Source organism: Malaclemys terrapin, chromosome 3 (assembly GCF_027887155.1).
Source record: "Malaclemys terrapin pileata isolate rMalTer1 chromosome 3, rMalTer1.hap1, whole genome shotgun sequence".
Lineage (NCBI taxonomy): Eukaryota > Metazoa > Chordata > Testudines > Emydidae > Malaclemys > Malaclemys terrapin.
In genome coordinates this window covers 99,025,767-99,038,068 of record NC_071507.1, presented here as the reverse complement: position 1 = coordinate 99,038,068, position 12,302 = coordinate 99,025,767, and the positions used below count along the sequence as shown (strand labels likewise).

Below are 12,302 nucleotides of genomic sequence, written 5' to 3'. Positions count from 1 at the left end.
GACACTGCTTGCCAGATTTCATCCACATCCATTATAAGCCTGACTAAAATCCATCCATTCTCCTACAAAACATCAGGTGAGCATGAGTTGTGGTCCCACCATACTACTCAGCATTACTGTCAGTGGTCCTATCAGCACTGACCTGGTGGTTAATCCCAAAAACATTTGGAGGGGGCTTTTCTACCCTGCCTCCCACAAGTGCACTGACTATGGATGTGTCTGGAACAGGTTGGGGTGCCCATCTGAATCCCCTCGAGATACATGAAATAGAGTCTGAAAAAGATGTGTCCCTTCACAAAACGTGCCAGAGCTGCAAGTGATCAGGTTAGCTTGCATAGCATTGCTGCCTGTGGTACAGAATTCCACGCTTCAACCCTTAACAAACAGCACATTTGCAACATATTACAGTGGAGTCCACTTAATAGCTACTTGGATATTGACAACATCCAGTTAATAACAATATTTTGCCAGGAACCAATACTGGACCATTGACTTTAATGTAAATGGTATGTAGGTATTGGCAACAGCATGCCATTTATTGACAACATTTTTTGAGAAAAAAATGCCCCAGCTCTACAGGCAGGTTTGCAAGATGGCAGCCAGGGAAGGAAATGCAGGGACGTGCCTTTCCCAGTTGCAGTCCCATAAACCTGCATGTGACCCATGCTCAGCCCCTCCCAGTGCTTCCTTTTGGGTCTGAATCCCTACAAACCTGGCTTTTCATTCAGTTCCATAAAGCCCCACCTTACCAGTAGTCTCTGTATACCATCCACTTGTTCAGTTTTCTCACAGCCCACAGTAACCAGATTCCTGAAAGGGCTACTGCATACTTACTCATGTGTTCAAGAACCCACCTACTTGAAATCTTAATATTGTCCTTGCAAACCTCATGGAGCCCCCTTTTCAAGCCACTTTCAGAATGCTTCTTACATGACCTCACTCTCAAGATGATACTCTTAGTCGTTATCACGTCGGCTGCAGGCTCAGTGAACTCCAGGCTCTTATCATTGATATCCCTTTACCCAACATTGTACAGACATAAGGTGGTATTGAGACTTCATCCTAAATTTATCCCTTAAGCAGTTTTGGAATTTCGTTTGAACCAGTCCATCAGTTTACCTGTTTTCTCCCCTAAACTTCATTCTGCTTCTGGAGGGGAAAAAACTACACAATTTGGACATTTAAAGGGTCTTGTTATATTACAGAGTTCTTCAGCCTGGCTTCTCATCTCTTTGTTGCCATCTTTGATGTTTTGAAGGGTCAAGCTTTCCTCTGCCAGAGAATATCAAAATGGATCACACAGTGCATATCATTCTGCTACGAAATGGCTGATAAACCTTTCCCTCCAAATATCAAAGATCACTCTGTTAGTAGACAAGCTGCAAGCTACCTAGAGTAATCCTGTGACTTTTGTTAAGACCTATACTCTTGACCTAGCTACAAGATCAGATGCCAAGTTTGAAAAGGCAGTGTTAACATCACTGTAGTGGGGTAGAAGTGCATAGTGCTTCTATGGGCTTCTATAGTGCCCATCTATAAAAAGGAAAATAAGAACAACCTGGGGAATTACAGACCAGTCATCTTAACTTCCCGGAAAGATAACAGAGCAAATAATTAAGCAATCAATTTGCAAACACCTAGAAGATAATAAAGAGATAAATAACAGTCAGCATGGATTTGACAGGGTAACAAGCCTTGTGGAGGGGGGGGGGAAGAAGTGGTAGATGTGGTATATCTTGACTTTAGTAAGGCTTTTGATACTGTCTCGCATGATCTTCTCAGAAACAAACTTGGAAAATACAACCTAGATGGAGTTACTATAAGGTGGGTGCATAACTGGTTGGAAAATCGTTCTCAGAGAGTAATCATCAGTGGTTCACAGTCAATCTGGAAGGGCATAACGAGTGAGGACCCACAGGGATCGGTTCTGTTCAATATCTTCATCAATGATTTAGATCAGGGGTCGGCAACCTTTCAGAAGTGGTGTGCCGAGTCTTCATTTATTCACTCTAATTTAAGGTTTTGTGTGCCAGTAATACATTTTAACGTTTTTAGAAGATCTCTTTCTGTAAGTCTATAATATATAACTAAACTGTTGTTGTATGTAAAGTAAATAAGGTTTTTTTAAAGTTTAAGAAGCTTCATTTAAAATTAAATTAAAATGCAGTGCCCCCCAGACCGGTGGCCGGGACCCAGGCAGTGTGAGTGCCACTGAAAATCAGGTCACGTGCCGTCTTTGGCACATGTGCCATAGGTTGCCTATCCCTGATTTAGATAATGGCATAGAGAGTACACTTATAAAGTTTGTGGATGATACCAAGCTGGGAGGGGTTGCAAGGGCTTTGGAGGATAGAATTAAAATTCAAAATGATATGGACAAACTGGATAAATGGTCTGACGTAAATAGGATGAAATTCAATAAGGACAAATGTAAAGTACTCCACTTACGAAGGAACAATCAGTTGCACACATACAAAATGGGAAATGACTGCCTAGGAAGGAGTATTGCGGAAAGGGATCTGGGTGTCGTAGTGGATCACAAGCTAAATATGAGTCAACAGTGTAACGCTGTTGCAAAAAAAAGCAAACATCATTCTGGGATATATTAGCAGGAGTGTTGTAAGCAAGTCCACTCTACTCCGTGCTCATTAGGCCTCAACTGGAGTATTGTATCCAGTTCTGGGTGCCACATTTCAGGAAAGATGTGGACAAATTGGCGAAAGTCCAAAGAGCAACAAAAATAATTAAAGGTGTAGAAAACATGACCTATGAGGGAAGATTTAAAAAATTGGGTTTGTTTAGTCTGGAGAAGAGAAGGCTGAGAGGGGACATAACAGTTTTCAAGTACATAAAAGGTTACGAGGAGGAGGAGGAGGGAGAAAAATTGTTGTTCTTAACCTCTGAGAATAGAACAAGAAGCAACAGTCTTAAATTGCGGCAAGGGCACTTTAGATTGGACATTAACCACTCTGACTGTTAGGAAGTTTTCCCTAAGCACTGGAATAAATTGCCTAGGGAGGTGATGGAATCTCTATCATTGGGGATTTTTAAGAGCAGGATGGACAAACACCTGTTGAGGATGGTCTAGATAATACTTAGTCCTGCCTTGAGTGTAGGGGACTGGACTAGATAACCTCTCAAGGTTCCTTCCGGTTCTGTGATTTCTATGAGAACATGGATAGCGCAGGTGTGGCCCAACGGAAAAGGCAGTTCAAGAGATTACGATTGCACACCTTGAGTGGGATCCACATTGATGACAACATCTTGAAGAACCATAGTTACAGTAAGGCTAAGTAACTCTTCTTTCCCTCACAGGATAAGTCTTTGGTTTTGGCATTCAGAAAATATTCATTTGTTAGCCCAGACTCCAGAAGATAACAACTAGTACCCCAGAGTTTTGAAATAGAAAAACTGCTTCTTGCACCTACTTTTGCCCTCTATCAACAATGCAAACACACTGAAGTCAGTAGAGTTGCACAGGTGCAAGTGGGTACAATTTGATTCCGTCTGTTCTGACTTGGCGTGTGTAACCCACCCAATCTCCTCAACAGTCTCAACACATTTGTGGTTTTTTTTTCCTCAGAAGGTTCAGATACTAAGAACTAAGATTGCACTGTGCTAAAAATCTTGTTCTGCACAGGCAGATACTTTTCCCCCAACAAATGATTCAATTGTGTTTAATTTGTGCAATTAGTACTCATTGTATTTAGATTAGCATGGTACATCATAACAGATCTAAAGAGTAAATTATTTTTAAGTAAGTCTGAGAACAAGTTAATATTCTTAAAACATTAATGAAAGCTTTTAATTAAAAAAAAATTAAAAGGTCTAACTGGTAACTTTAAATTTCAACACATCCTTTGTCAAGTCATAAAGAAAATGGGGGATCAAAAACTCCATTTGTATCTACAGTTCGCAATATGCAATATCTGTGATCCCTATGGTTTGACTTCCTTCTTTGCATCTAATTCTGCATTCTTTAAGTGTGCAAAGTTATCATTTCTTTCAGTGAAAGAATCTTGTAACTACAGTCTTGTGATTTGTCTGATGATGGTGTCATATTGAGTGTTATATGAAAGTCCTCAACAGGGGAAAAATCATTTCACTCCCCAAAAATAAACCATAACCACCTTATATCATCAGTCCATTTCTTAAATGAAATCAGTGAGTTCTGTTGAAAAACTGATGGTACAGGATCACCTAAGTGTGGCTGCAGAAATATAGTATAACTTTACCCAAAAAAGGGAAAGTAGAAATTATTTAAAAATACACAACAGTGGTCACATGTTAATCTTAAAGTATTTTATAGAATTCCTTAATATTGAAATCCTCCTTTTCATCTGATTTTATCACAAACATAAATTAGTTTTCTTATTTCACTTAAATAAAATTTTAGGTCATACTTTACTCTTTTGTTTTGGACAGCATACATGTTTAATGCACATACCTACCTCTAATAAAATAAACAATTTTCTCTGATTATATAAGGCTATTCTTTTTTTCTTAAATGTTTGCCAAATATTACTTTTCTGATTAAATATTGATGAATTGATAAAAAAAATCAAGTGAAAAGTTTCAATATTTCTGAGGTAATACTGAAATTCTTTTGTCAAACAGACTATTTTAGTGCTGTAGTTGAGGTCAGCCTCTTAAGTGAGAGACTTGTAAAAAAAAATAAATAAATAAAAATCTTCTCCCCTTCTTCCCCCCACCCCCCGCCCCCCCCAAAGGGGAGAGAAACTTGCTTAGTGTAATATAGAGGCTAAAAATTCACTGAAGTTCTAGTTCAGGAAAGATTGTAAACAGCAATTTTATTTTTTATTTTAAATTGTTCTTTGTATTTTTCAGCAGGTCTTTGTGATATTAATGAAGGGACCACAGTGCCAGAGGATCGCTGCAAGTCACCCACTTCAGGTAACTATAAAACTACAGTTTTTTTCAAATACTTTAACATTATAATCGCACAGAATGTGACATGCATTGTTCTAAATCGTGCCAGAAATGTTTGCTAAGTAATTTATATAGAAACTGTCTATGGTAGCATTTTTCTTTCCATCACATTGTATTCATTTTGCCATTTAAGATTTCACTAACCATTGCAGAATTCTGGTTTAAATCAAGGACAACTTATATGACTCGGAAATATAAACCTAGTGTCTAGTAAGGATGAGTCAAGTGGCATGTGTAAGTTTCAAATATTTATGCTTCAGGGAGACAGCACACAGGCAAAGATATTCTTAGATTGGAAATGCATGCTATCTATGAGGCTGTGAGGAAAGTGACGTTCTCATGCTACAGTATATTTTGTGAGTGCTTTTCCTATTAATGTTGTCAAACCACTGTGTGTGTGTGTGTGTGTGTGCACACACACACACACACACACACACACACAAACACACACACACACACACACACCAGAGCCAGGGAGGAAAAGGGATCTTGGCTAGAGATTGCGGCCTGTTGGGGGCGGGGATGTGGACAGGGGTCAGGAGGGCAGTCAGGGGACAGGGAGCAACGGGGGCTAGATGAGGGGGTGGGATCCTGGGGGGCAGTTAGGGGCGGGGGTCCTGGGAGGAGGGGGTGGTCAGGGGACAAGGAGCAGAGGACGGTTGGATAGGGGGTGGGAGTGCTGGGGGGGGGCTGTCAGGGCAGTCGGGACAGGGAGCAGTGGGGTTGGGGGTGTGGATAGTGGTCGGGGCAGTCAGGGGACAGGGAGCAGGGGGGTTGGATAGGGGGCAGGGGTCCTGGGAGGGAGCAGTCAGGGGACAGGGAGCAGGGGGGTTGGATAGGGGGCAGGCGTCCTGGGAGGGGGCAGTCAGGGAACAAGGAGCAGGGGGGGTTGGATGGGTTGGGGGTTCTGAGGGGGGCAGTCGGGGCAGGACATGGGAGTGGGCGGATAGGGGGCAGGGGCCAGGCTGTTTGGAGAGGCTCAGCCTTCCCTACCCTACCCGACCCTCCATACTGTTGCGCAACCCCGATATAGCCCTCGGGCCAAAAAGTTTGCCCACTCCGCTCTAATAGCTCAAAAGTTTAAGTTATTAGGGCCCTGCTCTTCCAAATACTTAAGAATGCACTGATAATGAATATATATAGTATTAACGTGAATTTTCAAAAGTGTCTGGAAATACCTGGCACTGTTTCACTTTCCCATCACTTTGATCAGACTCTCAATGGGATCTATCATTTTACTCATTCTCCCTCAGAAACTCTAGTCTGATGAGGTAGATTAGGATTTAAAATTGCAGATTTATTTTATCCGGATATTTTAAAAGGGCCTAAAAGGACCGGGTGGGAACATGTATATTAAAATGAATTCATCTCATGAATAAACTAATGCCATTATGTATGATCCTCCCACTACAGCCTATAAAGAATACTAAATACCAAAGTCTTTGATCCTACCCTCTATAGACTAAAGCCCTTATTGAAAGCTTGGGTAAAAAGGATATGCCTTTTAGAGATCCAGAATGTCAACAAATGCATATTCTGCTCTGGTCTACACTACAAACTTACGTTGGTATAGCTAAGTTGCTCCGGGGTGTAGAAAATCATGCCCTTGAGCGACACAGTTATACCCAGTGTAGACGACACTACATCAATGAGAGAGCTTCTCCCGTCAACATAGCTACCACCTCTTGGGGAAGTGGAGTACCTACGCCAATGGGAGAAATTCTCCTGTCAACATAAGTAACATCTTCACTAAGCACTACAGGAGCTCTGCTGCAGTGCAGTAAGTGTAGATGGCTCCCCATTGGACCAATGGAATATGCAAGTTCAAAAGTTGAATGCCATTAACTGAAAACACCTCTTCATTGTTCCCGCACACTTAGATAAGAGGCATGTCATCTTTATCACCCACATGAATGTATGACAAAACAAAATATCCCCCTTTTTTTTAAGCTTTATCAGGAAAACTTTTTATAAAGTATTAAACTTAATTTCTGAATTGACAGTTTGAGTTGGCAATTTTGTTTTGACACATATTCAAACTGTATTCAGAGTTTCAATGTACATCATCAGACTGTCATTCTGTTAAGATTTTCCTTTTCAGAAGGGCAAATTGAGAATGGAATTGGAATTTGGCCAAGACATCATGATTAGTAGATTAATTCTGCTTTACATTTAAAAACAAACTTCTACTAAAGAAGTGCGTTGCTATGATATAAATACTTACCTAAATATAGAATTTGTTGAAGTGTTAAACCTAATTTTGGGCTACCCTATCCTGTGGTGTAGAGAAGTATTTCCCTCATTTGGATTCAAAGATGTGCTTCCTATTTGTGTTACAAAAGAAGAAAACACCACAAAGCCCAGTAAATGTGAAAAATCTATGATCCACCTACTGTATCCTGCTGTTGTTGCAGTGAAGCACTTCCTCCCACATTTTAGGTGATGCTGGTGATAGTTCTAACTGAACTATTTGAATTTGACAGGTAGAGTAAGTAAAATGAGCTAACCTGGACACTTACATTTAAGGCAAGTTTTGAATTAAAAAAAAATTCAATTAATAGAACTAAGGAGATAATTCATATAAAAGGATTAATATAAATGAACTTTAAAATATTGACTGATATATAATTATTTGGTATGTATGGGTTGTTTTGTTTTTTGTTTTTTCAAAAGATAGCAATTTTAGAATTAAATGGGTGTGGTTCACAAGAATAGACTGACAACCAGAAGAGGGGAAAGAGGAGACATTTCATGGATGAGGATAGGGCAAGCAAAGAGAAACAAGCATGGGGAACATATGGGGAGGAAAGAAAATGTAGAGAAATAAGAAAGGAGACACCCAAAAATATTTGTCCTGCAAGGATTAGCATCTTTTGTGAAAGTCGGGTATCATGGTCCCCAGAAAAATCTTTATTTAGACATCGCAGGTGGAAGGAATATAGAAAAGCTTAAACTAACTTTCCTTAGGAAGGAAAACTTGAAAAACAAAAGAAAGGAAGACTGGGAAGGTGATAAAGAAGAAAAGAAATAGGGTAGGTTTTTTGATCAGTGTTTCCAGATTATCACCAGCCTTCAAAGACTTTTGAGGGGGAAAAAAAACACTGGATTCAACACTGTACTTAAATTTGAAATTCAAAAATTTCAGTAAATTAATTTAATATAATTTCTTCCCTCTCCCACCCCCCCCCCATCAAATTTTTCAATCTGAATTTGAGATCAGGTACAGTATTTAAATAAATTCAACTTGTATTCTGCCATAGAAGAACCAAAGAGTATGCATGCATAGTGCAGAAATTTAACACACTCTACTGGGTGAGTAACAAAACAAAACAAAACAAAAAACCTGGGTACGTTTTGTCTTGAATTAGATTAACATTCAGAAGTGGGCTTCTCAAGATAACTTAAAAATTAATTTGTAGTAATAGAAAATGGAGAAATGGGATCTATGGGGCTGGATTTAAGAAGTTGTTGGCTTCACAGAGGGACTCCAAGGCCATGTTTACGCTTACCGGGGATCGACGCTACTGCGATCGATTTAGAAGGGGTCAATTTAGTGAGTCTAGTGAAGACCCCTAAATCAACCGCAGAGCGCTCTCCGGTACCCCACTGGAACAAGAAGATTAAGTTAAGTCGATGGGAGAGCGTCTCCCGTCAACTCAGCGTGGTGTAGAGACCGCAGTAAGTCGACCTAAGCTACGTCAACTGCAGCTACATTATTCACCTAGCTGGAGTAGCGTAACTTAGGTCTACTTACCACAGTAGTGTAGACAAGGCCTTAGAGAGGGCAACAAGACTGGGGAAGAGCCATGAGATGCTGGGAAGGTGGGGAGTGGATATTGTCAGAACTTAGGAGTGTCAGGAGAAATCAGAGGATCAGACACTGGTGGACTAAAGCTACAGAGAATAGGAGAAGGGAGATTTCGGTGGTTACAATTTATCTAGTTAGGGAGAGACTAGCTATGGGCTAAGACTGCAATATCCAAACATAATTTTGTAATTAACTTCATTAAGCTTTGCATTTTTAAAAAATTCAGTGAATATAGTTTTGGAACTTACTCTTATAAAATAATGCTCAACTAGAACTTGATTAGGAGACTGGTTGTACAACAGTTTGGAAGATCAGTGTTTGGGACTGACAGTCTGAGACATCTGAGGGCAACTGAAGCTACAGCATGAATGGTGTGACAATTTCAATCTTCCAAATGAACAGAGCTGCAACTTCAGTTACTCTCTAACTTCCTCCACTGAGTAGTTACACAGATTGACAGCTATAGAAAAGGGTCCATGCCCTTGCTAGTTGGCAGAGCATCCTCTTGCTTTGGGAGACAAAAAACTAAATTACAGCAGAAATAAAATGAAAACCAAAACAAAGAGATTATAAAAGCTTTAAACTTGGTTCCCCTCATACAGTGCCCTGGATAAAGTTGCATAGCATATACAAAGTGCCATGCTCAGATACCTAAAATAGTAAGAAAATAATACCCTTGTAACACTTTATGTCCTTTTTATTGGTGATTTTTTTTTTAGAGGTATAAAAACCTATTGTGTTTGGCATTTTAATAAGATTAAAAAAGCCGCCAAGTTAAATCTCTCTAAAACAGTGGTTCACAAATCGTAGCCCATTCACCATTAGTGGTCTTTAGAACTACTGCTTGCAGAATCAAGTACTCTATTGTGGTGTTGGGATAGGAGTTTTTTGCAGAATAAAATTGCTGCTCTAAACAGATTTCTTACTTTTAGAGCCCAAACGATGCTCCATATTGCATTTGCTCTATAGATCAAAATTCGGATAAATTATTTGTCCTCTTATTTACAGACCAACATACTGGGTGTCCACATATTAAAATGTTTATATTAAATAAAAGAAATGTCTCTAACCAAAATAACCCAGATACACTGTGTTGTGGTGGTGTCTTGCACTAAGTAATTTTGCTTCAGACTATCTGCTTATTTTTGTTTTTGCTCCTTTATTGCAAAGAGTTTGGCATTTTAGTGCCATCACATAACAGAAAGCTTCACTCATCTTTTGATCTTTGATCGGTACTTTGATGTATCTTAGCTGTGAAGTCAGTGTGACAGTATGTTATGTCTCATGTCTTTTTAAATATAATGGATAGTCTTTCTGTCAAATCAGTGTTGTACATGTATCTTGTTTTGTGAATGTCCATTTTGCATGTCTTTTTCACTCTGTCTTCGCTCATATAGGTTCTGGTTCTCCAAACAATTCTGATGATGATGATCAAAAAATGAATAATTTTATAGAAAAGGGTACAGTATTTTTATTTTAACAGCATTATTTATTTTGTTCATTCATTCTTTTAGTACATTTATAGTTTTTGACATTTTTTGTTAAAATATTATTTACAGTGAAGACCAAAGGCAGAAAATTTTCCAAGATGGTAGCCAATGATATAGGTAGGAGCTAGAAAAATTCTGCTTTCTTCCTAATCTAGTGCCTTACTCTATGCAACACTAACCCGACAGCAAAAAATTTCAAATTGCATTGCATTATTTAGTTAATCTATCTTTCCCTGTGCTAAATGGTAATCCTTTGGGCTGCTTCTGTGCTAAATATATTGGGCACAATGATTAACAAAATCAAGGAGAAACGGTGTTTTAATACTTTAATTTATATGATGTGCACCTTCCTATTTATTTGGGAGAAGAGGTTCTACTTTATTCTGAAATATTAGAAGGGTTCAGTCTATGCATGTTGCAACATAATATTATCACATTTGTCGTGGTGCAGTATACTTTAGAAAATGTTGCTGATTTATTTCCTTCTAAATATTACACCCATATCCATAAGGCCTAGTTTCCCCTATAAGTTTTCAAGATAGTGGTAGGAGTGCATTTTCCTTCAACATAAAAATGAACGATAGCTATATATACCTATCCTCATTATCAATACTATAACCCAGAGTGGTATATGCTATCCGGACATAATATGACAAGTCACCAGTCTATAAATTCTTTTAAATAAAAGTTGCATATTAATTGACAAAAATGGTTTGAATTATGTTGTATGCAAGCTATGAATTGAACCCTTTTATGGTCAGAATGGAAATAGGATGGATTGATAACCTAACACATGGTCAGTAAGGAAGTATGGCAAATGGATATTTGGTAAATTCTGGGAAAAGATCTCTTCATTTTTCTAATTTATTCTTATTTCAGCTTTAGTACCTTAAGGTTTTTATTTGTTTTATCTGCATTATATGGTAGCAATAAGATTTAGTTATATTCCTTTGGAGATATTTTATTCAAAAGATTTAATCTGTGTTGTTATATATAACAACATTGTTTGGTATACCTATAATGTCTTTAGAATATAAGTATACTTTATAGAAAGAATAACTAATAGTGTAGTAATAATTATCTACCAAAGATAAAGAAATTGTTGAGACAATGAGTGAAAGTAAGTTTGAAAGTGACCATACAGAATGACACGTCCAACTTCCACCCTAGGATTTTGGTACCTAGCTATCACATTTACGATCTTTTCTGGACCTCTTTCATAAAGTAATATCTACATAGTACTGTGGAGACAAAAGTGGCTGGTGAGGATTTCTAATGCTTCCTGGCTGGCAAATTACTAGCTATTGTAGTTTAATAGGTAACGAATCTATCTGGGACCCTACCTATCTTAATTGTGAGTGCTAAGCACCAAAAAGGTTGAACCCTCTTTACACAAGAATCTGTAGTTTCTGCCATTACCTTCATCATAGTATTTTCTGAGTAATCTACAAACAGCAGAGTTTGCTGAATAAGGTATAAGACTAGGAATTGAGATAATTGGATTTTTACTGGCTCTGATTTATTGTTTGACCTTTGGCAACTCACAACTTTTTCTGCACCTGAATGGAACAAAGGAAGACCAACAAGTAATGCCAGTGCAGCAACTAAAGGGAAAAATATAGCACTCAAAATTCAGAGCTGTATGAATGTTGATGTGAAGGCTTCTTACCCTGTCCTACATATGGAGAAAGTAAGAGAGGCCTCTCAATCTAGTAAAAAGACTCTATACCAGAGTCATCAGGAAGATGGAAAGAGGATGTATTTTTGTCCCAATCCTGATCAGAGAGCTGGCCACAATAATAAAAGCATCAGATGTAACAGGCTCTCTCTGTTCTGAACATCCCAGGACTGAAATAAGAAGGCTATAGAAAGTCCGTTTTATAACACAATGGTAGAGTAATCTGACAAACCTTGAAAAACTTTACCTGATGTTTTACATGTTATCTTTACCTGGTAAAGAGGTAAATTGTCTTCCTCTTAAGTGTTCCAAAAGGAGTGTTCTCTTCCGTATTTTAAAAAAATGACCTATATTATGCAAAAAATTGCCTTTAGTT

The 12,302-nt window shown here is 38.5% G+C and overlaps 1 protein-coding gene across 4 annotated transcripts in view; it reads left to right on the top strand.

Moving 5' to 3' along the window:
- STXBP5 (syntaxin binding protein 5) overlaps window positions 1-12,302 on the top strand; it is a 182,196-nt gene that overhangs the window by 131,885 nt on the left and 38,009 nt on the right. Inside the window, exons 19-21 of one of the 4 annotated variants that reach the window (XM_054021714.1) lie at window positions 4,852-4,914; window positions 10,156-10,218; window positions 10,318-10,365. In XM_054021714.1, the coding sequence (XP_053877689.1) occupies window positions 4,852-4,914; window positions 10,156-10,218; window positions 10,318-10,365 (174 nt within the window). Of the gene's footprint in view, window positions 1-4,848; window positions 4,915-10,155; window positions 10,219-10,317; window positions 10,366-12,302 lie in introns of all 4 variants that reach the window. The other 3 variants (XM_054021713.1, XM_054021715.1, XM_054021716.1) reach the window with 3 other exon arrangements.